The 27,158-nt window shown below is 44.4% G+C and overlaps 1 protein-coding gene across 2 annotated transcripts in view; it reads left to right on the top strand.

The window, feature by feature from the left end:
- The window catches only part of STT3B (staurosporin and temperature sensitive 3-like b), a 32,295-nt gene extending 5,414 nt beyond the window's left edge, over positions 1–26,881 (top strand). For both annotated transcript variants that reach the window (XM_087369652.1, XM_087369737.1), the window contains exons 6-7: positions 17,615–17,674; positions 26,091–26,881. In XM_087369652.1, coding sequence (XP_087225778.1) covers positions 17,615–17,674; positions 26,091–26,220 — 190 coding nt within the window. In that variant the 3' untranslated portion in view covers positions 26,221–26,881. The remainder of the gene's footprint in view (positions 1–17,614; positions 17,675–26,090) is intronic.
- Positions 26,882–27,158: the final 277 nt, after the last annotated feature.

Raw genomic sequence — 27,158 nt, 5'->3', positions numbered from 1 at the left:
TGGTAGAACTAGGAACTCATAATGCCCGTATCTCGTAAGAAACCCTGTCTTAGGGACATCCTCTTTCCTCGTAAATAGGTGAGCTTGGTGAAGTATGTGGTGTCATGCAAATGATCTGATGGTCACTTTATTCAGACCCTTACAGTCCATGCACATATGCATGGTACTATTAGTTTCCCCCATCAAAATGATTGGTGCTCCCAGGGAGATTTACTTGGACAAATATGCTCCATATGAATTATTTTGGTAATTGCTGGGCATTTTCGTCTTCTTTTTGAAGGCTCTGTTAGAATTATTAATATATTTAGGCAGTGGCCAATGTAATGTAATAAGTGAGTTAGGGCACTTTTCCCTCTTAGAGGTTTCCCCCCCTAACCACGGTCTAATCTCTAACTACGGTTAGTGATTAGATAAGGTTTTGTCACTTGAACAAAACCCTTATCTCTTTCCTTGCACTTACACTTCAGTTTAGTACATCTTGGGAGTGAACTACGTTCAGCTCACTCTCCATCTTGCTCACTCTTGCTCTCTTGCTTTTTCTCACATTTGGTATCAGAGGACTTCCTTCTCGGACTTGCTCCCTGCTCCCAGCCTCTTGCTTCCAGCTCCCGCATTTCTGCTCCACCGCCAAGCTTCAGTTCCCGGACGTCCATACAGCTCCATCCCATCCGTACAGTCCATATAGCCTGCACAACTGTACAAATTTCGTACCGCATTCGTCGTCGCCTGTACACCTGCGCACTCTGTTAGTACAGTCCACACGACTGTATGGATTTTCGCACTTGCACGTCACTTCGTCCGTACAAGCTGTACCGTTTTGCTTTTCGTCAACAGTTAGATTTCGTTGTACCGCCCGTACCGTTTCGCATTTCGTCGTTCGTACAGATTGTACATTGTACGGATTCAGTATAGTTTTGTACTTGCAGATATTTTTGCAGGCTGAAGGTGTCCAGTGTCCGTCATGTGTTGGCAGGATTCATTTGTAGGCTCAATTGCGCATCAGCCATTGTTTGGCTTCGCTTTTGGGAGCACATTTGAAGCTTTAGCAGACATTGCAATATATCTGTAAGTTTTGGTGAATTTTGGGGCTTTTGCAATTGCACTGCAATCCGGCAGTAAAATTTGGGCTTTTGCAGGGAGAGTGCAATTTGTGCAATATTTGGGGCTTTCAAATCATTTGCCCTCTTTTGTATGCAATGTCCCGCAAGAAATTGAGGCTTTTGCATTTGGGTTGCAATTTTGCAGGTAAGAGAGTATTTTAGAAGTTTGCAAGCAGTTCTGGACTCAGTACGAGTCAATTTGCAGACTTTTGCCACTTTTTGCAGATTCTATTTGCAGATTTTTGGGCATTCAATAGAGCATTGAAGCGCATTTTGAGCCTTTGATAGGCTGTGATAGATTTTCTTTGCAGATTTTACTTGTGCATTTTATATCCCAGGAAAGGATTTTACTTGGTCAGTTTGCTGTGTTTTTTAAGATTATCTGGTGAAAATGGCTCAGAACAACCCCAATGAGGTGTTTGGAGTTCTCACATAGGAGATTAAGTTGGATGGCATCAACTACTCCTTGTGGAGTTTCATGGTTCGCAATATCTTGGTTGGCAGACATCTTTGGGATTATGTCAATGGAGATGAAGCAAGACCAGATATAGTGGCTACACCTGTCACTCCTACAGCTGGAGGTAGGGGTAGAGGTGCAAATGTAGCACAAGTAGTTGGAGCAGCGGCTCTAGGAGCTCCCACAGCAGAGCAAAAAAGATGGGACTCGAGATGCACAAGCTCTTTCAATGATTTCTCTCTCTGTCAAGAGGTTCATTATACCTCACATTCGGTCATGCAAGACATCTATGGCAGCTTGGGAGATACTAGAGAGTATGTTTGCAGCAAGAAATGACGCCAGAGTTTCCTTTCTGAAGCGAGAGCTTTCCCATACGCATATGGATGAGGGAGATTTCATGAATTCTTACCTCACAAAGCTTCAGGACTTGAGGGAACGGTTGCTGAATATTGATGAAGTCATTCCGGATTCAGAGATGATCACCACCACTCTAAACTCTCTTCCTGAGTCCTATCTTGGGTTTCACACCTCGCTAAAGGCAGCAATCCTCTCTCTTTTTACGAGTTGATAGGACTTTTGTTGCAGGAGGAGCAGACTCGCATAAATATGGCAACCTGGGCTGGCGAGCATGCCATGCTCTCCAAGTTCAAGCCCAAGGGTAAAGGGCAGCAAAAGCCACATGCCAATCAGCCCGCACATCAGCATAAAGCTAATTCAGGACAGCCCTCTTATAAGGCAAAGGGTGATGCAGATAAGCATAAAATGAAGGGCATCTGTTATTATTGCAAGAAGCCAAGTCATTATATTGGAGAATACAAGAAGCGCATAGCTAAAGAGAAGAAAAGGGATTCAAGTATGGCTGTGTCAGATGCATCAGCTCCATGTTGCAGCCAACTTTGTGGAAGAGCACTATGCCTTTTTGTCTTGCACTTAGGATTTTTCAGTGGGTAGTTCAGATGCTACAGCCACTAATGATGATGGCCCATATGCTTTTTTGACTTGCAGCTATGATCCTTCAAAGGATGCATGCTCTCTCAGTGTCAATGAGATACTGAATACTTGGTATTTTGATAGTGGTGCTTCAAAGCACATCACTTCCAAGAAGAGTCTGTTTGTATCTCTGCATCCTCCACCCACCAAGAAGGTGACTTGTGCAAATAATTCTTCTTATTCAGTGTGTGGAGTGGGAGACATTATTCTCACATCCGCTGATGGCACAGATTTCAGAATTTCAGATGTTCTCTATGTGCCAGGCATAAAGATGAATTTGCTTTCAGTGTCCTCACAGAGGAGGATTTCAGGTTGTTTTTGATGATGACAAGTGCGTAGTCAGAGACAAAGAGAGTGACTATGCTTTGATGTTGTCTAGCACTTTATATCGGGGTCTTTTTCAGCTTGATCTATATGAAAAAAGATCCGATCTTGCATTATCAGTGAGCACTTCCACTGCTGCGATGCAGAATGCGGAGTTATGGCATGTCAAGTATGGGCACATGAGCTATGGCAGCTTAATGACACTTTAGAGGCACGATATGGTTGATGCATTGCCTCCTTTAGAGTCGCCTCCTCCTCATGCATATGAAGGTTGCATCCTTGGCAAGATGCATAGACTTCCCTTCAAGAAAGATGGTGCAGTGAAAGCTACATGGAAATTACAGTTAATTCACAGTGATGTCTGCGGTCCCATGAGGACACCTGCTTTTGGGGGTTATCTCTATTTTGTTACATTCATAAATGACTTCACCAACTACACTTGGGTCGATGGTCTCAACGCAAAATCAGAAGTGTTTATGCATTTCAAACACTTTGTGGCTATGGTTGAGAATGAGACAGGACTCAAGGTGCAGACACTTTGCACAGATCGAGGGGGAGAGTATATGTCTGATGAATTTGAGGCATTTTTGAAGGAGAAAGGCATCACACATCAGCTTACAGTGAGGCTTACACCTCAACAGAATGGCAAAGTTGAGCGGAAGAATCACACTGCCATGGAGATGAATAGATGCATGCTTACAAGTAAGAAGTTGCCTCACAGGTTTTGGCTTAAAGGCGTCATATGTGCCAACTATATTTTGAATCGGGCTCCTACAAAGGCTTTGAAGACAATCACTCCCTATGAGGCATGGCATGGGAGAAAGCCTTCAGTGGACCGTTTTAGAGTTTTTGGTTGTGTTGCATATGCCCACGTGCCTGTGGAGTTTAGACACAAGTTGTCAGATAAGGCACTTAAATGCATTATAGTTCACAAAGTAAAGGCTAGCGTCTCTACAATCTTGCTACGTGCAAGGTTTTTTGTTAGTAGAGAGGTTATATTCTTTGAAAATTCAGCACATACACATGCTGAATTTCAGATTCCAGCTTCTTCAGATGATGTGTTTGAGGGGATGCTTCCTATAGCATTTGGTTCCCCCCCTGAAACTCAGAATTTACAGCAACCTCCTCCAAATCCACATGCCCCGATTCAGCCACCGGCTGATTTTGTACCACCTCAGGGTGTGGATGAAGTTGTCAGGCAAGAGATTCAAGAGATACACGCAGCCAAAACAGTCCCGAATTGGTTGCTTCAAACTCTCAGGGAGAGTAGGCTTGAGGCTCCATTGCCTGGAAGGACTCGTAGTGCAGTAAGGCACGCAGGGGGGGCTCTTTCAGTTGAGACAGCTTATGCGAGGGATCCCCTACAATCTAATATTGAGAGCCTTACTAGCCCTCTGTTGCTGGTGGTTGGAACGGCGGCCTTCGCACACTCCCTTTTCACGACGTTGATCCATATGGAAGTCTCAGCAATAGCCCACTTCATGGTGCTATCTGTACCTCTATGTTTGGCCCATGGCACGGGGCTATCGCTGTGGCTGTCACCTCCTCATGAAGCTGTAGTCCCTCCTGACCAAGGATGTAGGATGAGGCGATGCTGCTCCATCCCTCCTACACTGAACCTCCATGACGATCTGCTCCCAAGTCTCGAGTTGAATCAAGTGAGCCTGAAGTGACGAGTATGGATAGGGCATGGAAGCAGCGAAAGCAACAGGTGTAGCAATTCTCGGATAGGCTTCTTGGAAGCTTGAACAGTCAACTTGAAGGCATTTATGAGCTGGAGCAGATTATGACGAAGTGGCAAGCTGGAGGAAACAGTTGCTGTAGTCAGTCGATGGCAATTTGGAGCGCATGAGCAACTGGCATTCATGGGCTTGAACAGCTAGTGGAAGGTGCGTGGGAGCTACTAGCTGGAGACGCCAATTGATGGCAAGAACCCACAGGTTGGAGCAGTTGATGGCACCAGAACACCAACAGACTGAAGCAGTGGATGGCAGCAGACACGAGTTGAAGGAAGCTCCGAACAGACGAGGGCTGAAGGCTACGCTATGGCGATGGCAGACAGAAGGCTAGGCTATGGTGATGGAGGGGAGCAAGCAGAGAGTGAGTGAGTGAGTGAGTGAGTGTGTGTGTGCGCGTGTGTTTTGGGGGGGGGGGGGGGAGGGGGGGATGCTGCCACAGCCCTCCCCCTCCCACCGCCTTGCACAGGGCTTCCTTCTGTTGCCATTTTCAGTCCTCCCGACTTTCCGTCTGCAATTCCTGCTTCCCTCGGATCTGCCCGATCATCGCCTCTGTTTGTTGATGTTTCTTCATCATTGTCACGTGCAGGCCCTCCGTTCACTTGGGCCTCAAGTTTGCCTACCATTCCATCTGCATACTGCTTCTCCTGTTTCTGCCCAATCTGCGCTACTTTCTGTCGACATCTCTTCACCCCTTCCTGAAGTCCCCTTAACGTCAATCCCTTTGGGTTCACCATCACTTCTCAGCCATGATGATTCCGCTTTCAAGTTTCAAGCCTCATCTGCTGGCAGTTGCCTTTTGGTCCAAACGGAAGAGTGACGCTTCTCTCTTCTGTCGAGAAATCTTTCAAGTCAGAATTGTTCACTTTCTCCTCATCTGCAATGCAATTCGATGCTTTGGAGTCCCTATGTGCTGATTCTGTTCGGTCCTTTCCTTCTTCATCGGTGCTTCATCGCACATTACTGTGAGATCTGGTTTTAAGCACACAAGCTGGGCCTCTCTATATATTTCATGGGCAAGGTTTTGAAGGAGCATCAGCTTCGTGCTTGGGTTCAAGAAGTTATAGGGGATGCAACTGCTCTTTCGTGGTTCATCTTTCTTGGAAAAGGGTTCTTCTTAAGAAGTTCAAGAAGTTACAAGGGATGAAGCTGCTCTTTCGTGGTTTATCTTTCTTGGAAAAGGGTTCTACTATGCTCAGTGTGCCACTTTTGATGTCTTACACTCTCTTCTTTCCAGAGGTGCCATTATGGCTCGTGGTTTATTGGCTTATGTCATGCCATGGGATTCCGGCAATGGAATTTCTCTCTTTCTGTCCTATGTGGATCACTCTAAAATCCCTCCCAGTACATCTCTTTGCTCACTTGCATACTATTGCAGCACTAATTGGGCAGAGTTTAGTATGGTTTGCAAGAAAAATATCTTGTGCCGAGCAAGGATGTGCATCTTTGTGTTCTTTGGGATATGTAGCAGGCTATACCAGTGTATTTGGTTCTTGACATGCAATTATCCTCTCCTTATTGATTTCCCTGCGCTTCTCTTCTTTCCCCAATGCTTGTTACAAATACAGAAAGGTTGGTCACTTTGCTCACCAGTGTTCTCAAGTTGCGACTCAACTTGTTCAGAATTTGGCTACGCCTTCAATTGGCAAACCTATTCCTTTCTCTTTGAAACAACAACGGAGAAGAATAGATTCCTCTCATGCTTCTACTTCTTCTCCTGTCCGTATTGCATGTTCTTCAGAACATCCTCAGGCTTCCACACAACAGATTAATAATTTGATGCAGGAAATGCCTAGTTTTCAGTCTACACCTCTTGAGAACCATAAGGCTATGCATGATTCACAAATGCCTATTATTGTTGAGACTAAGGATCGATTGGATATGCCTATTTCAGCTTGCTTTGATGAGGATCAGTCTGAGCCTGCTTCTCCATCAGATGAGTCTCAGCATTTTCATCTATCATGGATATTGGAGTGGATGCATGTGATCAGCAGCTTATGCCTTTTGTGGATATTGATGTGGATGCATGTCATTAGTCAGAAACTTCATTGCCGATTGGGCTTGATACTACGGATGCTTCTGCTGGATTTGGATACAACTGCCCAGCATGCTTCTCAGATGTTGGATTCTGGTTCTTCCTCTGTATCAGGTGGAGCTTCTCCTACATTTGTGCTAGGGGATTTTCACCCTCTGATGCAAGCAGCTTTTGATCCTCTTCTCCAAAAGTTCCGGATATCCGCATTTGTGAAGAAAACTCACAAGGGTCCCAAGAAAGTTTATTTTGCAGATGGTTGCAGATGGTTCCGTTAAGCCACTACATATGTTTTTAGCTCAAAATGGGATTCCTCTGGAGGATGTCGTCTTCATGTCCTCTCATTCGTCATCCTAGATACTTGTACTTACTTCTCCTTGACTTCTTGGGATGTTTGATCCTGTCCTTTGGGCTAGGGTTATTCTTTTTATTTTTGTAATTTTTGTCGGTTTTTACCTCTTTTGAGGTTTTTCACTTGGTAATAAAAGCTTTACTAAAAAAAGTGCGTGCGTGCGTACATGTGTGTGTGTGAGAGAGAGAGAGAGAGAGAGAGAGAGAGAAAGAAATAAATAAATAAATTTTATTAGAGTCTTCGGAAGACCGATGGGTCTACGAGACTGAAAGAAAACCTAATACAAATCACAGTAAGGGTGGAGCTACTGAAACGAGCATCATCACCCGTGCTGAATCCTAAGTCTAATCATACATAATCAAATACATCTGGATGTAACAATGAAAAGAAAAGGACTAGAGCAGAGCAGAATCCTCCGTATGTCATGTTGCCCTGGCTGGTGCATAGCCGGTGATGGGACGCTGGCGCCCGTCAAGGGGTGCCGTGCAAATTTTTATTTGGTGGCTTGATGTTTCCCAAGGGGGGTGACTTTGCAAATGCATGCTTACAGTGATTCGGATTGGGCTGGAGACTATGATACTAGGCAGTCTACTAGTGGTAATTGTTTCTTTTTGGGCAACGCTTGCATTTCTTGGTTGAGCAAGAAGCAATCTATAGTGGCTACTTCCTCGTGTGAAGCTGAGTACATGGTAGCTTTCACAAGGACAGTTGAGTGTGTTTGGCTGCGACGTTTGTTCGCTGATCTTCGTCTCATATTGGAGGGTCCTCCTACTATTCTCACTGATAGTCAGAGTGCTATTGCAGTGGCAAAGAATCTTGTGTTTCATGCTCGCACGAAGCACATTGAGGTTATGTCAGAGAGAAGTTGCATGCAGGGGAGATCAGTATGATCTATGTGTCAACACATGACAATGTTGCAGCCATCTTCACCAAAGCACTTCCATGTGAGAAGTTTAAGGTATTTCGTAGTGCCCTAAACTTATCTCCTTTTGGTGATTGATCACTACCTTGTACACCACATTGGCACTGCAGGGGGTTGTTAGAATTATTAATATATTCTAGGCAGTGGCCAATGTAATGTCATAAGTGAGTTAGGGGCACTTTTCCCTCTTAGAGGTTTTTCCCCCTAACCACGGTCTAATCTCTAACTACAGTTAGTGATTAGATAAGGTCAAAACCCTTATTTCTTTCCTTGTACTTAAACTTCAGTTCAGTACATCTTGGGAGTGAACTACGTTCAGCTCACTCTCCATCTTGCTCACTCTTGCTCTCTTGCTTTTTCTCAGAGGCTCAGCATATACAGTTTTTTGTGTTGGAACTACAGGCCTTGGGGCGCGTCGACACGTGGCTTTGATATCCCATAAGTAAATATGTGGTTTATGATTCCTTGGATATTTACAGGATTTAAGACCCTCTTCACTATCCTAGGCAGCTCTTTTTGGGTGAAGGGAAGGCATTGCGTGGCTATGGGGCGGGGATTGGGACCCTTGCACCTAGCGCAACCCGGAGGTGACACATGGCAGATTCTGCCGCCTTTTCTAACATTGTATCAGAGTAGGGCTGACCCCTATGGACTTTGTGATTGCGCCACATGTTTGGCGGCGCACTGTTTGATGGACTTCTACCTATTGCAGCTGCTATTGGACCTATTCAAAGAAAGCTCCTGCGCGTGCACGGGGGAAGTGGTGACCCACGTGCATGCGCTGTCTGCGCGTATGCTGAGGTGGCAGCAGCTGGCTGCTTTGTGCACTTGACAAGGGGATGTGCGTGCTCAGGGGAAGTGGCAGCTTGTGGGTGCTTTGACTGTAGTACCTGTCCAGACTTTGACGGCGGTATCTTCTGTGATGAATTCTCAGGTGGCTGGTGCAGGGATTGATGATGGCATGTGTCAGTCAATAAATGGTTCGTGAGCTGTCCACCAGTAGTTCGTTGGTTGACCCAGCCCTGTGTGGGTGGTCAGAATTTGAATGGCTGATTTAGCCTTGTGTGGGCGGTCCGTGTTTGGCTGTCCGGTTCTCACTCGTGGTGTTTGGACCATGGGGGGGTGTTGGAACTTTAGGCTTTGGGAGGCTTTGTGTGGCCCAAATTGCCTCGTGGCATCAATGTGATTATTGGAAGTGGAAGGGGCTCAAGGCCCTTGGTGCATGCGTGTCGACACATGGCATTGGTATCCCATAAGTAAATATGTGCTGCATGATTCCTTGTATATACACAGGGTTTGAGACCCTCACAACAATCCCAGCTGGCTCTTTTTGGGTGAAAGGGAGGCATTGCACGAGGATTGGGACCCCCGCACCCGGCACAACCCGAGGTGACACATGGCAGATTTTGCCGCCTTTTCTAACAGATTGAAAACTGTCTGAGCCTCCAAAGAAGCTTTATCTTATTCTCCGAGGGGGAAGACCATAAGGTAACTCATGCTCTGATTCTTTAGAATCCACTGAAGCTCTTTGGATGCTCAAATCTAGATCAAGGGTCTCCCTTTATATAGGGCAATCCTGCCCCAAATCAACCGACCAGCAGGCCCTTGATTGGCTGACTCACTGCTCCAAAATGGCTGACCCATGAGGGTCCACTGGCCGACCCATCAGCCCCTGCCATGGGCGCTCTTTTCGAAGCGCCTCTGGGCCCTGTGCCCTGCCTCTCCACCGACCTGTGGGGCTACATATAGCGGGGCCTTTGGCGCCCAGCCCCTTGATCTGCTCCATCCTGGGCCTGGTTGACTGGCTCCAACCAGCCCAACCAGCCCTCCTTCTAGCTGGCTTTGGTGCTGTTCTCCCCTAGGTCTGTTGCAGGCCATAAGCCTGCCCACTCTCCTTGTCACAATTGCGCCTTTGCCCTGGGACAATCCCGCTTTTGTTCGCTGCGAGGTGCTGCCCATGTGGCAGCCCCCCTCTCTCTCTTTTTTTGGCAGATCTTTGCCCTAGGTCTCCCTCTCCCACGCTCTCCTCATTTGGGGCTTACAGATGGGGAGGTGACCTTTCCAATAGGGCTCCCATGAGGTACCATGGGTTGAAGAGGGATTTTTTCACATATTATCTCGACCTCTTCTTAGCGTGCAAGGAGGCTTTTTTCTTACCCTTGTCAGAGTTTTAGTAGAAGGGGATGTCATGGGCATTCACAACCCGTGGCATGCTGCCTACACGCTGCAGCACCATCAAATACCACCACAGAAGACATCTGAGGTAAAAAAGCTTTTTGGTTAACTTTGACTTTTGACTGACCTGGTCAATGGTCTGCGTTGACCAACCGACCAAGGGTCGGCAAGTCTGCCGTAAAAACCTAAAAGAGGGCAGCCCCTTGGCCCTCATTTCTCATCCTCTCCTTCAGTGCTTAATCTTGAGAGTCTACAGGCTTGGATCAGGGGCAGGAAAGGTGCAGCAGTCCAGCCCCCTCCTCAGTTAGTTCTGAGCCTGGTTCAGTCCATTACAGCAGCAGATAGGGATTGCATCACAACAGCCCTCAGTTCCAGATCTAGAGTGAACCTCTATACAGTACAGTTTCCTTTCCTTCTGTAGTGTTCTTATTCTTTCATTGTATTCAGCCCTTTGGGTAGACAGATATTCAGTTATTTATTCCCTGGCTCCTCAGATTCTTGCACTCATTCCACAGTTCCACATGTGTTTGAATGCATATTTCATTTCAGTTCAGTTATTGTGAGTAGAGAGAGAGTGAGTTAGGCTCTCTCTTGCTATCGGGGCCCACTTGAGCGAAAAGCATCAAAGGCGCCCCACTTTATGGAGAAAGCGCTGGCTTTTGGAGAGAGCCCATGAGAATGCTTGCTTTTGGAGAAAGCCCAGCTTTCTGGGAAAGCTGCCTATTGTAGGCAAGAAAGCAGGCCATCTTTTGGAAAGAACATACTTTCGAGTTGGCTGGCCTACTCTATAACTTATAAGTTAAGGGCCTCTGAGCTCTTAGTTCATGTTGAGATTTTGTACTCAAGAGTCTTGCTTCCTTGTGATCCACCTGGTACAACATATTTCTATTGCAATAATGACCTAGGGGGAGAAAAGAGGGGAGGGGGGGGGGGGACAGCCCTTATTTCTGGCCTCTAGTGTTGTGTTTTCTCTCTGGTGCCTCAGTTCTAGGTTGCAGTTCCTTCAGCGGGGAGGTCCAGAAGTACTTGCAGAGCCTCACGCATTGGCTGTAGTTCCAGAAGCAACAGTGCCTCACCATTTGCTGCAGACGGAAGCCGTGAGGTCAAAAATTAGGCACAAACAGTGCCTTAGTCCTCACCTTTGGCTGTGCACTAGAGCACCAAGCAGGTCTGTAGGGAGAGCATCTACTCAGCCCACTGGAGCTCTTGGAGAGCAGACAGGTTGACAAAGTTTGGAAGGTGCCAAAAGGAGGTAGGAGAACATTTTTGTGGTGCCAGGGGTCCACATCTAGGCAGCACCATATCTGGCTAGATGGTGGCACAGTATGCACACCTTTGTACAAGGTTTTGTCCGTCTTTGGAGCAATATATATCTACTGTTTCTACTCTCATGTGCAGCAGTGTTGGCTACAAGCAACCTCCATCTCTGTTTTCGAACATGGTATGGGAGCCTTGAGGAAGACTCACAAGTGCGGAAGCTCGAAGGTGAGAACCTTTAGAAGGAGATCGCAGTTGAGGCTTGTGGAAAAATTGTCTCCTACATTTGAAGGACAGATACCCTTGTGAGAAGGAGGGTGATCAAGATTCAGACAGGGGTGCGTCAGTGAGGGATTGTTGGTTGTTGTTGTCAGTCGCATCTGTGTTGTATTCCAGGAACTTCAGTTTAATGGGAACATATACGTCGATTAAAAGTTTGGAGAAGCGGATGGGGATAACTACCCTGTCTGGAAGGTGAAGCTGTAGAACTGCCTTGTTAGAAATGAAATCCCTACAGAGGGTATCCCGCTGCGGAAGACTGATAGAATGTCCCCAGGAGTTACACGTGGAAGTGTTTAACTATGGAATCAAACTTCTTTTCTTGTGTGTACTTCACAACCATTAGTGTATGTGCAAGCAAGTAAATAGACAAAGATCCAAGAAAGATATAGCACCAACAAAAGCATATTTCCGTCCAACAATGGATACAATAGACAAGAGGGCCTGAGTCCCACCAAACTGTTGTCCTCACTCCTTACCAAAAGTTGTACTACTATCACCTTGGCCCTTCTAGATCCCTGAGCCTGTGTGCTCCTCTGAGCTTATGTAGTCTATCTGTCCAGTGATCCGCCCACCTTACTGCCCAGGTAGTCAGCCTAGGTGGACAGCTTCTCCAAGCTTAGTTTGCAGCCCTCCAGCCCTCTTCTCTCCTCACAAAAAGTTGTAGTACTATCACCTTGGCCCTTCTAGATCCTTGAGCCCGCGTGCTCCTCTGAGCTTATGTAGTCTATCTGTCCAGTGATCCGTCCACCTTACTGCCCAGTTAGTCAGCCTAGGTGGACAGCTTCTCCAAGCTTAGTTTGCAGCCCCAGCCCTCTTCTCTCCTCTTGAATGTAGGCCTAGAAATGATGGCCTGCTGGTCCTTGCTGTTGCTATCTGCGGCTTTTGTCCTATAGTCCATGCCCCTGATGCACTCCTCATGGCACCACCTCTTGCAATCATGAACCTGCCTTCGAATTCGAGCACTCTAGGTACCAATATCCTCCAACTGTCCCCCTCGTGATGGGTGAACAGTCTCTAGGCAACACACGCTTAGGGCCTGTTTCAATCCCTCGTCCATTTGGCTAGGTCTGCTACCAAATAGCATACTCGAGACATTATATCCCAAGCATAAATCCAGATTACTTGGACCATAAAGCTCCATGTGTGGTTCGGTGTTGTCCCCCACTAAGTCACAGCTTCCGTCGGACCTTGAGTCCTCAGGTCCTATTGAAGGATCCCCCTTTAAGTGAGCAACACCAGCTAAGCACCCAAATGGCTCCAAGCACTTGTCACTGTCCATCATTTTCACAAAGGTCTCCGCCTCCTCCTAACCATTACTCAATGTCAGACATCTTGACAGTAACACCGAGGTCTATATACCTAAAGTTGTGTTTGTCTCCATTCTAATCAACCTTTTTGTTTGTGCAGTCCTTCACAAAATGCCTTGGCTCATCACAATAGAAGCATTACTTTTCCTTTTTCCTCTTCTTCTTCTGCTCTTCATCTGAAGAGTCCGCTCCGTCATTAGATTTGTCCTTCTTGCGTTTGCCTTTGCTAGGCTTACCCTTACCCTTGCCTTCGCTCCTGTCTAGAGCTACTAGGGCTTTATCATGCAGCAAAAATGGAACCAGCTCCTCGAAAGTCACTGGTGCTGCCCTCTTCCTTGCAATCATTGTAGTACCAAAACTATTGTAGCTTCGGGGGAGCATCTCCAGCAATAGCCTTGCCACCTTGGGCGAGCTCGTCCTTTGACCAAGCGCTGCCATCTAATCCTGTACCACCTTCATCTTGATGATGTGATCTTGAACTGATTCCCCTTCATCCATGCTCATGCCATACAGCTTTGTCTCGAGGTCCAAGACTCGCCTCGTTGTTGAGCTCATACATGTCTCTCAATGTGGTCCACGCCTCGAAGGAAATGTTCGCCGTCTGTATTGGAGGAAGCATTGCATCCGCTGTGGTACCCACAATGATAGCCAAGGCCTTCGCATCTCAGATGTTTCATGCTTTCACTAAGATAGGGTTTACCAGTGTCAGCATTGCTGTTGTTGTTAATGTGGTTGGAGTAGTCATGATGGCTTGAGACATCAGCTCTCTCCCTGTCGCAATCTCCCACGACTTCCTCAACACTTAGTGGCTCCGAACCTTCATCTTCCATAATGGATAATTGGTCAATCGAGCTTGCCCGTGTCTCTAGGGTATAATCCTTCATACACTTGCCTTAACGTGAGCATCCCGCCTAGGTACATCCTTCAGACGTCAAAGACGATTTCCCCGAGCAAATCCAACACACCTTGTGGCAACGAAGTTGTGGAAGGTGACAACAATAAAGATCCAAAGCCCAAAGACATCAAAGATGTGACATGATAGATAATAAAACTAGCTGATGCAGACCAATTAGAATAGTGGAAAGAGAATGATGCCAGAGTGTTATCTATTATAATCAGGACGATAACAGGTGGAATGATTTAGCACATTCAGCTCGTGGATACTTCAATGGAAGCATGGGATATCCTGAAGGACTTGTGAAACGAATAATATAGTAAGGATCCTCAACCTTCAGAACCAGCTACTTCAATAGATCTATGGAGTATGTTGCTACTAGTGGGTTACCCAGTCTGTCCATACGGGGTTACGTGATGATGGGAATCTATGTAGATCACCCATAGGGATCTCATTACTCCAGTAACGGTGACGGGTGGAAATAGACCTTGGGAACATGGTGCTTGGCAGAATGTAGGCTGTCCTTGGATTTTGGGGGGGACAGCTGGATAGGCCTGATGTTTGTGCTCGGATTGCTCAAGAACGCTAGCAGATTTGTGGGCGAGGATGGTGGTTCCAGAGACCATTGGTGCTACCTTTATGGTACCTGTGTTTGAGAATGGTTAGGAGTTGTGGGTTCAAGGCCAGATGATCGAGGACATCTTCGACTTGTTTCCGAGAGCCTCCTAGTTAGGTGATAGCATCTGCATCTATGTGTGTGACACATAGATGCAGCTGATGGAGGACATCATCGACTTGTTTCCGAGAGCCTCTTATCTGAGCTAATAGGATCTGCATCTATGTGTGGGTATTGACCCACGGTGGGTCGGTGAGAGAGGGTGTTGAGATCATATTGGTCACCTCCTCAACCGTGAGTCCCCATATGAGGGAGCTCCCACATGGGAAGCATGCAATCTGCCATACAGGCAGCAAGTTTAGGTGCTGCAGTAGGACCCGCAAAGGGCACCAGACTCGTACGGAACTGGTATGGCTGGTTGGTCTGCTGCTGGGGGCATTCCAGTCCTATAAAAGGGCCCCTGCATGGGGGCAGGTCCACGGACTTCTGGTGCCTCAGTTCTAGGCTGCAGTTCCAGCAGCAAGGAGGCCTGGAAACAGTGAGCCTTGTGCCTCACCATTTTCTGCAGACGGAAGCAGCGAGGAGGTCAAGGATCAGGGCACAAACAATATCTCGCCTTTGGCTGTCCAGCGGAGCAGCAAAGCAGGTCTGTAGGGAAAGCATCTCTACTCAGCCCACTAAAGCTATTGGAGAACATGCAGGCTGTTAGAGTTTTGAAGGTGCCAGGAGTTAGGAGAAGATTTTTGTGGTGCCGAGGGTCCACATCTATGCAGCACCTTATTTGCTAGATGGTGGCACATTGTGCGTACCTTTGTACAAGTTTTTGTCCATCTTTGGAGCAACAAATTTACATATTTAGTGTTTCTACTCTCATGTGTATGGATCATTAAATGTCTGCATCTTTCTATATTCATTTGTGTGCAGCAAGGAGTGAGATTTGAGTTAGCACTGTGTGATTTCTGGGCTGCTTAAACACAATCTTCCACTGTGGAATTTTTGGCTACAGCAAGCAACCTCCATCTCTGTTTTCTATTAGATATAATGGTTTACAAGAGGCTCTAGCAGTGACTATAATACCCTAGATTGAATCCACAATCCTGCTAGTTTGTCCAGATTCCATTGATTCCAAAATTAGAAGGAGCTTATATCAAAGAGTGACAGATGTCTAAGAATTTCAGATTATTATAAATATTAGAGACTAGATTTCTAGAACATATTGCTTTACTAATGCATGAGTTTAAGTTATTTTTGGCTTGCACGTACTTTCCAATTTACAAGAAATAGTTTTAAAATCAGATTTAATGAAACACTTATGAGGAACTTAAAGTATTATGAACTTCCATAGAGCAAAATAATTAAGATGAAGAAGCATCATGTAATGACACTTGCTTGTCTTTATTATCAATTCGTGTGAAGTGCATATCGTATGGCCCACATAATTCACATCTGGGTCTCATGGAAAACATTCCTTGCCAAGCAATAGGTCGATGTGGTCCATTCAAGATATGAAGGAGAGTGTCTCTTCACACTCTTGAATACACAAGGATGCTGTGGGCATGCTTCGATCCAACTTCTGCAGAGGATACCTGTTTGGGAAAAAGCTAGGATGCAGGCCCTTATGGCAATTTCAATCAATTGGCTTGGCTAGTGGTTCCAAATGGAACATTGTTAAATCCTATGGCTTGCAAGAAGTAGTAGGCTCAGATGGACTGACAAATGGGAAGGACAGGTTTGATCTTTGGCAAGCCAAAAACCAAGCTGAAATATTGATCCACTAAATTCTTTACCTTTGCAGGGAATTTTGGATAATACACTACGAACTGGCAATTGTCACCTTGGGAATGCGCTGGGTGCGGGGGTCCCAATCACTGCCCCATAGCCACGCAGAACCTCATCCACATCCTACAAAAGGCTGGCGGGATAATGGTAGAGGGGCTCACTACCTTCATACATCCAAGGATCCTTCAATGTCACTATTGCATATGGGATTGCTATCCCTCAAATTCTCCACGTGTCAGCTTGCACATACCATGAGCCCCTTTCTTTCATTAGCCACACATATATTTCCTTGGGCACCATGAGGGGGCTTTGGGCCACACTAAGGCTCCTAAGGCCTATATTTCCAACGCCCCGCCATGGTCCCAGACACCAGGGTTCAAGAGCCGTTATAATGCCGTCATAAGCACGACTGCCCACACACAGGGCCCGAACCGCCACAGAAATCAATTCACATACTGTGCCGCTGACAAATTCTGGACTGGCACTGCAGTCGAATCACACGCAGGCTGCCACCTCTCACGAGCACGTAGTTGCCATGCACAGACCATACAACAGTCAAACTCAGCTCTGTTAGGGCACTGTAAAAATCTTACGAGCATTGAAGGGCCTTTCTTTGGTCAGGTACCGAGGATGCCCATTCAACACTCCTTTGGAATGAGGCGGAACAGCATATGGTCAGGCATGATGATGAGCGTGCCTTGAGTATCAGGCTGGAGCATATCTGGAAGGCAAAGGCACCACTCAAAACCCAGATGTTTCCTTGGAGGGTGCTTGAAAAAAATGGTCTTGCTCACAGGCAGGTGAGTGAATATGGATGATGCCCTGTGTGTTTTGCAGACTGTACAAAGAGACAGTAGAGCACCTCTTCTGGAAATGCCCTCATGTAAGACCACTCTGGATCCTTCTGACAACCTGATTAAACAAAACTGGATTTGCTGAGGCAATCCAGAGGAATCACTATATTCATAAAGCCTTGTCTTTCAATCTGGCAAGCATTTGACAAGTTACAAACAATAGGTCATTCACAGGAACAAGGGACATTCTAAACGTGCCATTTGTCAGAAGTGAAGCTATAAGGATTTTGAACTCCCGAACCACTGCTGATGATGGCATTTAGCATGATGCTAGTAGACTCAAGAATACCTCTCTGTAACAGGGGCCCTCAGGGTGTTGAACCCAGTGTTGCTTGTGTGTTCAGTCCATGCATCTTTTGGCTACCAGCCTTTGTTAAGGCTGCTATCTGGTCTCCTTATAATCTTTTCTTAACATTCAATATGGTTTCCTGGTTCTCAAAAAAAAAAAAGAATATTGTGGTGATAAACGATCCTGCGATTAAGAATCTGTGTGATTCTCTGTATGCTTTACTTATTTCTGATTGTGTGTGACGCAGGTATAAACTTTGCTACTACAGATTTGGGGAGTTGATGACTGAGTATGGAAAACCACCAGGGTAAAATTTCAACCTCTACCTCTCTCTTCTCATGTCTTCAATCAGATTATGGACAGCCTGCATGCAGTTTCCTGAGTGAATGCTGTTTCTTCAACATGACTTTCTCTTCTTTTGGATCTCGGGTCTCTCAATTTTATGGTTATGGAGGAGGAATTACTGCAATTTCTTACCTATAACCTGTGTTTAGTTTTTTTTGGGCTTGAATATTCAATTGAGCATATAAATCCACATGTAATTTTCTAGATTCTTGTGGTGTGTTTAGAAATTTGGGAGTAACGTATGGTGGCAAGTTGATTGAGATTCACGATTATTCATGCTTCATAGAAGTTATTTGGAGTACATTTTCTAAAGTGATTTTTTTTCACTAAGTTGTACTTGTCATTTGACAGTTTTAACCATAGAGGCTTAGAGATAGGTTGAAAGCAATGCTGTCAAACTTGAGGGAGAATGTGGTCCTTGGTGTGCATTACTTGAGGATCTTTCGGGATTCTCAAGTGAACCCGTTGACCCTCTGAGAAAACTCGAGATGACTGGTTCTGATTAGCATAAAACTGTGCTCTAACTTGAGCACTTTTATGCTTTCCCTTGCGAAGTGCAACATTGTCTTCTTATTGTTGTGCAATCAATTAGTAGCAAAGCTCAAGCTGGCATTCTCTAAGCCAGCTACCAGGGGTTCTAGGTTTGTATCCATACATTAGCATGAAGGTTTCTGCTGCTGATTGCCCAGCATTGTTGTAAGCAAACTCAAGAAAAGGAGGTAATGTTCCCAATCAGTGCCTTCGGGAGACATAAGCTCTCAGCAAGTCTTTTAAATTCTGATTGACCCGTTCAGTCTCCCGCTCTGGATGATCAGCCGAACTCATGCTGAGCTGAATGTTCAATTCTTGAACACAGCTAGGGCCTTGTATTGCTTGTATGCAGTCCTTCCATGTATCCTCATTGGCTGTAACACCTGCCCATGTGGCAGCGTGCATGGAGCCCTTGTGGCATCCTTCTCCTCTCTCTCTCTTCTTCTCTTAGCTCAGCCCCCATGGCTTCTTCATCCTGAGCCTATGTGGCCTCTCTCTGAATGGATGCTCAAGTATGTGTGGGTGTGTGGATTTGTATGTGTGAGAGCATATGGTCTACACCGACTGTTGGGCGCTGATGACGTCAGTGGGGATGTCATAATAGCTAGTCCTTGCTATGCCTGATGGAGTTTATGGTTTTCAACCTTATGAGTAACTATCGTGAGATTGAAACTGCACTATGTTGTGTTTTTAGAGGATGAGTTTGGGAATGTTCCTAGATTCATCTAGGTATATGTGGCCTCTCTTTGAGCTCCTTCCTACTGCAGATCATTCTCCCCCATGTCCTCCTCATATGGGACCTCATAGATGGGGAGGTGGCATCTAATCCCTAACAAGGTCTATCTACTAGACTCTGCATTACCACTACTCTACATTAGCAAGCGTGATAACTTGAGAAGATACTTGCCATGAATCGAGATATAGATTAACAAGGGGAACGAGAAAGCATGTGACTAACTTGGTGGTTGACAGAAATTAAAACTACACAGGAAGAGAGAAGGATTGGCCACACAATAAGTAGGTACTATTTGTTAGCATAGTGTTCTGCATTATATGTGAAGACCCGAGATTTTTGGCATCTTGGCCACTTCTTTTCCAACCTCAACATCATGGATTACATCATGCCCACTTGATCATGAGTTACGATAAACCTCACTGCATGGCATCAACACCCATCTATGAGTTTGACCACGATGATCAACTTATACTTCATCCATCTCCTTGCACTCTATGCCTTTTTCTTTTGTAGTCTTGAAGACAATTCAGTGCTGTTTTCGTGAATAGTGCCTTGTAGCATGCCATTTACGGTTTTGCTTTATTTCTTTACTTTTATCAAGAAACTATATTCTGGTAAGTAGTGCGCAGTAGTAATTAGGGGATTTGTTCGACAATGCTCCCAAAAATGAAGTCAAATAAACTAATAAGTGCCTTTGCAAGGAACACACGGGAAGCTTGTGGGAGTGAACATATATAGACAATGACCATACATACAATTTTGTATGAATCGTACATATGAAGGCACTTAACAGACACCTCCAACCCCCCCAGGCAGCCCCGCGTGGTGTCTTGCTGGTTTCCTTCATGCTTTCCTTTTTTGGGGGCCATGTCTCGAAATGGTCAAAACTTGTAACTTGAACCAGTGGCACTCAGAATGCAACAAATTCGGTGAGATAATGACTCAAGATTGTTGTTCCTTCCAGGCTAACTCCGTGCCAGCAGGCTTGGTAAGACTGTTGGAAAGTTGAAAGGAAAGCAAAGAGTGGACACAAACTCAGAATACTTGCATTACTTGGTTGTAGAATGAAGAAGAGTGAGGTCCTTAAGTAGGCACCTCATACATGCTCACTGACATCACTGATGACTTCAGAGCTCCACAATCATCTCCTCAATCTGCTCCTAGATTCTCTCAATCATCCTATGTGGCTCTTCCACCACCTAACTATGCTTGTGGGCACCTAACTGTGCCTCTAGCACTCACACATAGAAACATAAGGTGTGCCTGAGGCATACACCTTGAGATATCCCAACAAACCCCCCCTCAAGGAAATGCCTCAGGCTATGTCAAGGATACATCTAGTCTCATAGTTTCTCATGCCATCTCATGGTGGTCAAGGATAAATCTATGGCTAGGTTCTCATGCTAGCAAGGGTTCCCTTGGGTGTAAGGTAAACAAAAGGGATACAAAAAGACCTTCCAATGGTTATCTCCCCTGCATGTACATGCACACAATGTCTGCAGGAGGTACCATGGAGCAAAACATACACATGGCCTACATCATAAGGTGACCAGAGGTGTTTACAAAACACACAAAACACAATAGTTTATTTTCATTCATTTTGGAGGACTATCCAGGCTGAGTACCTTGACATAAAAAGAGAGATCTAGAGCATACATAGAGATGATTTAAAATGCATAATCTCATGGGATGCCTCATCTTGTGGAGGCAAAATATCCATGTCAAGGCAAGGTCTTACCACATGGGAAGTGTCTAGTGCCTTATAAGATGGTACTATGATAGAACAAGTGGATCTGAAAGTCATATCCTTCAAGAGAACAATTATCTTGTCATCTCCATAGTTGTGTAGAGAAGCATATCTTAGGTATCTGACCTTCATCTTTTTCTTGTACTTGGAGTCAAATAAAAGTGCCATGAGAGGGTAGATCTCTGTAGTTGCTTCCTTTTTGGCAACCATTGTTTTGGCAATCTTCAACAAGGAAGTCAGGTTGGCATTTTCATCCTTTGTAGCATAACAAGACATTGCTTTATGTTTTGGCTTTTCACATATTTTGCATAAGCAAGCCATGAGAGGATCTAACCCAAGTATTGGGTAGTGTCTTCTCTCTTACAGGGCTTAGAATAACAACTGAAATGCTTCAAAATATAAGCATTTAATGTAGCAAAGTCTTGTGACCAAATTTCAATCAATGATGCTTCTTCTTACATGCTTCATAGAAGAGGCTAAAATGAATACTTTCCAATCAAAACCAGGTCTAGCAATTCAAAACAAAACTGAAGCCACACTTGTACTGAAGTTATTGAAAGCTTCAAAAAACCAGAAATGCTAGAGTAGCATTTTATGTAGCATCATCTTCAAAAACTTGTCCAAAACTGTCAAAACTGAAAAGCTGAACTTGGAGGGCTTGTAGCTCACTCTTCAAAGCAAGGAAAAGAGGGCTTTCTGAAGCAAAAGAAAGCTCATATACCAGAGAGGGTCCAGCACAGAGGTTGGACGAAATGGTGCGCACTTTTGCCCGGGAGAGTTGCTACAGGCTGAAACTGAGTTTTGACGATTTCTCCCTCGTTACTGAACCAAATGACCTGAAAAATGGCTCAAAATCTTCGTCTTGAGGTCGCCCATCTACTCCTAAGAGGGCTCAGGCAATGGCGGAGCAGGTAGGGAGTATTGAGCAACAGAAGAAATTCGCTGTTTGGAGAATGGCAGCCACCACAGACGTTTTTTCTTCAATTGCTTGCAGGTGGAAGTTCGCCCATACTAGAGGAGTTTCCAGCTCAGAGGGTTTGGGCAATGGTCGTTTGTAGATGGAGAACCAAGCTCTCAAAGATTTTGGGAAGAAAGAGGAAAATGGAGAAGAAGAAGATGAAGAAGAAGATGATGATGTGGCAGAAATGGGCTCAAGGGGGATCAAATGGCTCTGATACCATGTTGGAAAGCTGAAAGGAAAGCAAAGAGTGGACACAAACTCAGAATACTTGCATTACTTGGTTGTAGAATGAAGAAGAGTGAGGTCCTTAAGTAGGCACCTCATACATGCTCACTGACATCACTGATGACTTCAGAGCTCCACAATCATCTCCTCAATCTGCTCCTAGATTCTCTCAATCATCCTATGTGGCTCTTCCACCACCTAACTATGCTTGTGGGCACCTAACTGTGCCTCTAGCACTCACACATAGAAACATAAGGTGTGCCTGAGGCATACACCTTGAGATATCCCAACAAAGACAGCTTCTTGATTCGAAGTAGACGAGGAGTAGATTCCCATACAAGCTGGGACTTTTTCATGCATTTATCAGCCGAAGTCCATCCCCAGCATTGGGATGGAGCACAAAACATAGTGAGTCCATGAACTGTGTCTTTGATTCAGCCTTCTACAAGAAAGTCTGATGAGAAACTCTAAATCAGCCCCGTAAAGTTGTGTCAATCGCATAAGGTTGAGTGGGTTTGCATGGGGGTGTCCTCCCAAAGTCGGAATGAGTTTGATCCTGCACATGGAATTTTTTTAATGAGACAGGTCGCTCAAGAATGACAAAGACATCCTAAAGGCGTGGGTGTATGGGGAGGTAAGTGTTATGGCAACAATCTAAAACGTCACTTTAAGGGTAAGTGACTACATCTCACTTATAAATGTGACACTCATGAATAGGGCCACAAGTCTACACCATAATGCGAGCAAGCATATGACTCAACAATAATCTTGGAGTTTGTTTCAAATCGATGTCACAATCTTAATGTCTGTTAAGAATGCTGCAAAAACTTTCAATGTGTAGTGGGAAGCAAGATTTCTGATTTAGAGGGAGGGTATTCAAGAGCTGTTGGGAAACGTCTGTTATTTCACAGTGAGTTCTCTTCTTTGGTTGGTTGTCCTTGGAGGGTCTCTAACATCTCTTTCATTAAGTTTGCTTTTGGGATGCAGTGTTTGGCAAAGTTGATTGTGCTTAAATGTTGAGTTTTTTGAAAATCAAGGGTCAATGTGATGGTGGTTTTGTCGTTGTTCATTTATGGACCTCTAGGAATTAAGCATTTATATCTTGAGGGTCTAATTGAATTTTGAATTATGTTTAGCTGGGAATTAAGCATTTCATCGAGAGGTAAGGAATTCAAGAGCTGTTGGGAAACTTTGTGTTGGAGGGCCTCATGCTAGGAGAGTGGATGCATATTGGCTGGGCACAGTGGGACGAGGTGGCCCGGTGCTTAAATGTTCAGTTTTTTGAAAATCAAGAGTCAATGTGATTGTGGTTTTGTCACTGTTCATCTGTGGTCTCTAGGAATTAAGCAGCTATATCTTGAGTCTATCTGAAATTCGAATTAGAAGGGATTTGACTCTAAGAATAAGAAGTTCATTTATTCTTGAAATGCACATGTTCTGCAAACGATTATGCCATATATCTTTACAAGGTTGCAACACAATATATGCCACATCACAATGTGAACACTGGAGGATCTGTTTCCTATTTCTGAATGCCTTTGTTTATCTGTATTATGTGATTGGTGAATTTCCATTCCCTTTTAAAAAAAGAGATTGCTAGAATGTATATTTTATACAAGCTAGGGCTTTAGTTATAGATGGATCGATTTTGCTATATTTTTGTACAGACAAAGCAGCATGCTGTATTGACCAAACATCGTGTGTTTTAATGTCCTCAAATGTTGTGCTGAAGGTGATGGGTAAGGCTTGTAGATGATTAGAGGATGTGCTGATGTGTGGGCTTCACTTGTTCATATGTAGTGTTTAAATCATGCAAGCATTTTGGTAAGGTTGAAAAAGTGTGAGGGTCCTCACTATCTATAGGAAATGTCAATATCAGGAACTTTACAAAAAGAGAAATGGTTGATAAACCAGCATCTCAATCCTGGGATAATAGAAACTGCATTCAAGAAGGGCTTGTACATCAAATTCCTTCAGTTTAAAATAAAGCATTTACCTAAAAGAAAGACAGGGGAACCTGTCTGAACCTAGAAAACGCAAGACTTAGACAATCGAGGTAATTAACCTGGTACAACCTGCAAGGGATCTTAGGGCTTTAACAGTCCTTAACAAAAAATAACGGGCTACTGTTGCTTGCTGCTGAGAATGATTTTGAAGGCAAATAGAAATACAGGCTTGCCACAAGCATTGCTCCTGCAAAAAAGCTAGAGCCTAGTGAAGAACAGTTTGTCAAAAACCAAGTTCCATTTTACATGAAGCAAAAGGCTTCAACATTCAGCTCTCAGTTTGCAGAAGGGAGACCAAGTACACAGCATATTGTTAGGATGCTGGACATGGATTTTCCCTTTATGCCGGGGGATTCAAGGATTACAAACGAGACTAATTTTAGCGTATAAGCTGTAAAATGCTCCCTTGCCATGCTAATGGATGTTGGCACGAGCTTAGTTACTGTGGAACAATCCCCCTAGGCACCTCCTCAGAGCAATCACTAGAGTGGTTTCCTAGAACTAATCTGCTACCAATGTCTGCGTCTATTCTGTCCCAGAGATTTGCAATGACCAAAGAGTGCAGGATTGCGAGGAAAATCTACGTGTTGCAGCTAAATCCACCTGAGGAATTCTGTGAGTAAGGCTTTGTTGGCTGCGCTCCGCATCTGTTTCCTCCTTGGCTGCCAGAAGAGGGTGTCTCCACAGTTTGTTCAAATCTGCAGAGCTCAAGGCCCTCCTGACCAAAGCAACCTGCTTAGGGAAGTAGAAAAGGGGAGGGGGAACAGGGAAGGAGGGGCAACACATGCTGCCCGCACACGGTGCCATCCTCATTTGGCTGGATTCCTGAAGGACAGGGAAAGGTTAGCTGGCATTGCTTCTTAGCCTCTCACGATATTGAACCGTTTTATGGGATGCCAACATTCTTTATGATTTTATTGTATCAAAGTGCAGTCTCCTCTTTGTCTCTTTGTAAGAAAATAATGGTTTCTTACATGACCGTGAATTGCACCTAGTTCTCCTTTGTACTTTCAGAGTGGTATTTTTGTGTGCACAGTCTGTATTTCAGTATATCTCTGTGTTGTGCCCTTTGACACGCAGGCACGACACACTCTGCAGTGTTAACAGGTTTAACAACTGCCTCCTGTTAGGGCTGGGGGTTCCTTTTGCCTTTAATGCCTTGTTTTGCCCCTAGGGGTGCCTTCTTTTAACACTCCCAGCTATATCATCATCAGAGTGCTGCTCTCTGCTGTGTTTTTTGACAAGTGGATCAGTGCTGCTTTTTAAAGATTGTGCAGTTCCTTGCTCCATTAGTGGACCTTCTTGCTAGTTGTGAATCCAGTGGACATGGCAACAGATCTTGTATGTGTGCTGACAGCGGAAAATTTCTACAAGGACAATCCTCCCCTTCCGGCTGTTAACATGTCACATTCCAATCCCTTGATTGGGATGGTACAGCATGTCATCCCCACCCTTTAGATTGTCTGGTTTATGCTTTGCCTTTTTCATATTCTTTATGTTGTTGCTACTAAGCTTACATTTAGAGTGATTTCACAATTTCTGTATGGCATAGTATGCAGATTAGGATATACATGATCCAAGTAAAACGTTTCAAAGCCTTCTCAAGATTGCAATTATCTTTGTTGTTGAATTTTGAATTATGATTCTAACCTGTGGTCCTTTGTCTTACATGTTAAATGTATAATGGAAAATGGGTGGTAATTGGAAACTTCTTAGTAAAGAATCAAAAGAGAGTTTTTCGTTTCTTTATTTAATTCCTGATTTTAAGACCTTAGGAATATGTTTATCCTTCTTATTTTGTTAGAATGTTTGGCAGATTTAGTGTTACATTTTTTCTTCTGAATCTCGTACTGATGACGACGTAAGTGTTGCTTTGCTTGCTAAGTATGTCTTCTTTTTGTTGTCCAAAAAAATTTGTTACCTCTTTTTTCTCCTCTTTCGTTTTCTCTTTTATTATCTTTGTAGAATTTTGGACTTTAAAACAACAAAAAATCTAAATTTGTACGAATAGTCTTACAAAGGTATATTTTCTTCTGAATTCGTGTGTTTACTATGTGCATGTTTTGAGCTATTTGTTTGACTCCAATGGAAGAAATATCTCTGTGGCTTGTTACTTCTTTTTTTGATTTTTCATGATGACCAACCAAGTTCTGCCTCCTGCATCTTGTACAGGTGGGATCGTGCCAGAGGGGTTGAGATAGGGAATAAGAATTTTCAGTTGAATTATGTGGAAGAGGCTTTCACAACATCAAATTGGATTGTCAGGATTTACAAAGTGAAACCACCGCACAACAGGCTGTGATTCTTTTCCGATGAGTTGGTATTTGCCTTTCTGGGCAGGAAATTTTTGTTCAAAAGGAGGGATCCTCCTGTTATCTTGTTATGGTTTGTTTATGAGATGGTTAAAGAGGTGAATTGTCCTTGTAAAGTGAGATTCAGCAGATATCTCTCCTTGGTCTTACTAGTAAAGTTGTTAACAGAGGCAGAGTGTCAGTGAAAATTGAGTTTGTGTTTCACTGGCTGAAAGGCACTTCTAACTTTTGGGGTTGGAATTTTTGAAACTGTGAGCCTTTCCGTTTGATTAGGGGCCTAAATGAAGTAGGAAGTTGACGTTCTTCGGTCCTGGTTATGATCTTTCAGTCTCTTATGGCTTAGTTATATGTCTGAGAACAGATGTTGTATTCCATGGCCTGCTGAAAGCAACATTGGCGATATTAGAGGAAGCTGTTTTGACAATTTTGTGTATTATTCTGGTAAGGGAGCCTGGTTGTGTCATGTTTTGGGAAGCGTTTAGATCTCTGCTGGGTCGTCTGAAAGTAAAAGCTGAGTAAATCTTTTTCATCAGGTATCTGCAAATGTAGAAGTCAAATGATTATTTGAGGAACTCTATGAATTTGATACAGCTGATTTCTTGTATGGATATTGGGTGACTTTCTGTCGCTCAATTGAACTAACATGATGCAGAGATTTCAGGAGACCAAATGTATTGTGCGTTTTGCTTTCACATGACAAGTTTTGGCATGTTCCTAAGATAAATATTTATGCTCGTTATTCTTAATGCAACTTTTGATGCTTGCAACTCGAGCTTGATATTTTTGAAGTGATTTGTTTGAAGAGGCAAGAAATCTACAAAGTTCTGTCTCTATTGGATTAGCTCGTGACATGGTGAAATAGTGGAAAAGGGCAGGTGGGTTTGTGTGATAAGCAGGGCAGTGCTGAAATGAACCTCTTTTTACAGGC

This window comes from Dipteris shenzhenensis, chromosome 1 (genome assembly GCF_047967505.1).
Source record: "Dipteris shenzhenensis isolate YYH24624 ecotype China chromosome 1, Dip_SZ_1.0, whole genome shotgun sequence".
NCBI classification, from domain to species: domain Eukaryota; kingdom Viridiplantae; phylum Streptophyta; class Polypodiopsida; order Gleicheniales; family Dipteridaceae; genus Dipteris; species Dipteris shenzhenensis.
The sequence above is the reverse complement of the archived record's forward strand: the minus strand, read 5'-3'. Positions and strand labels throughout refer to the sequence as shown.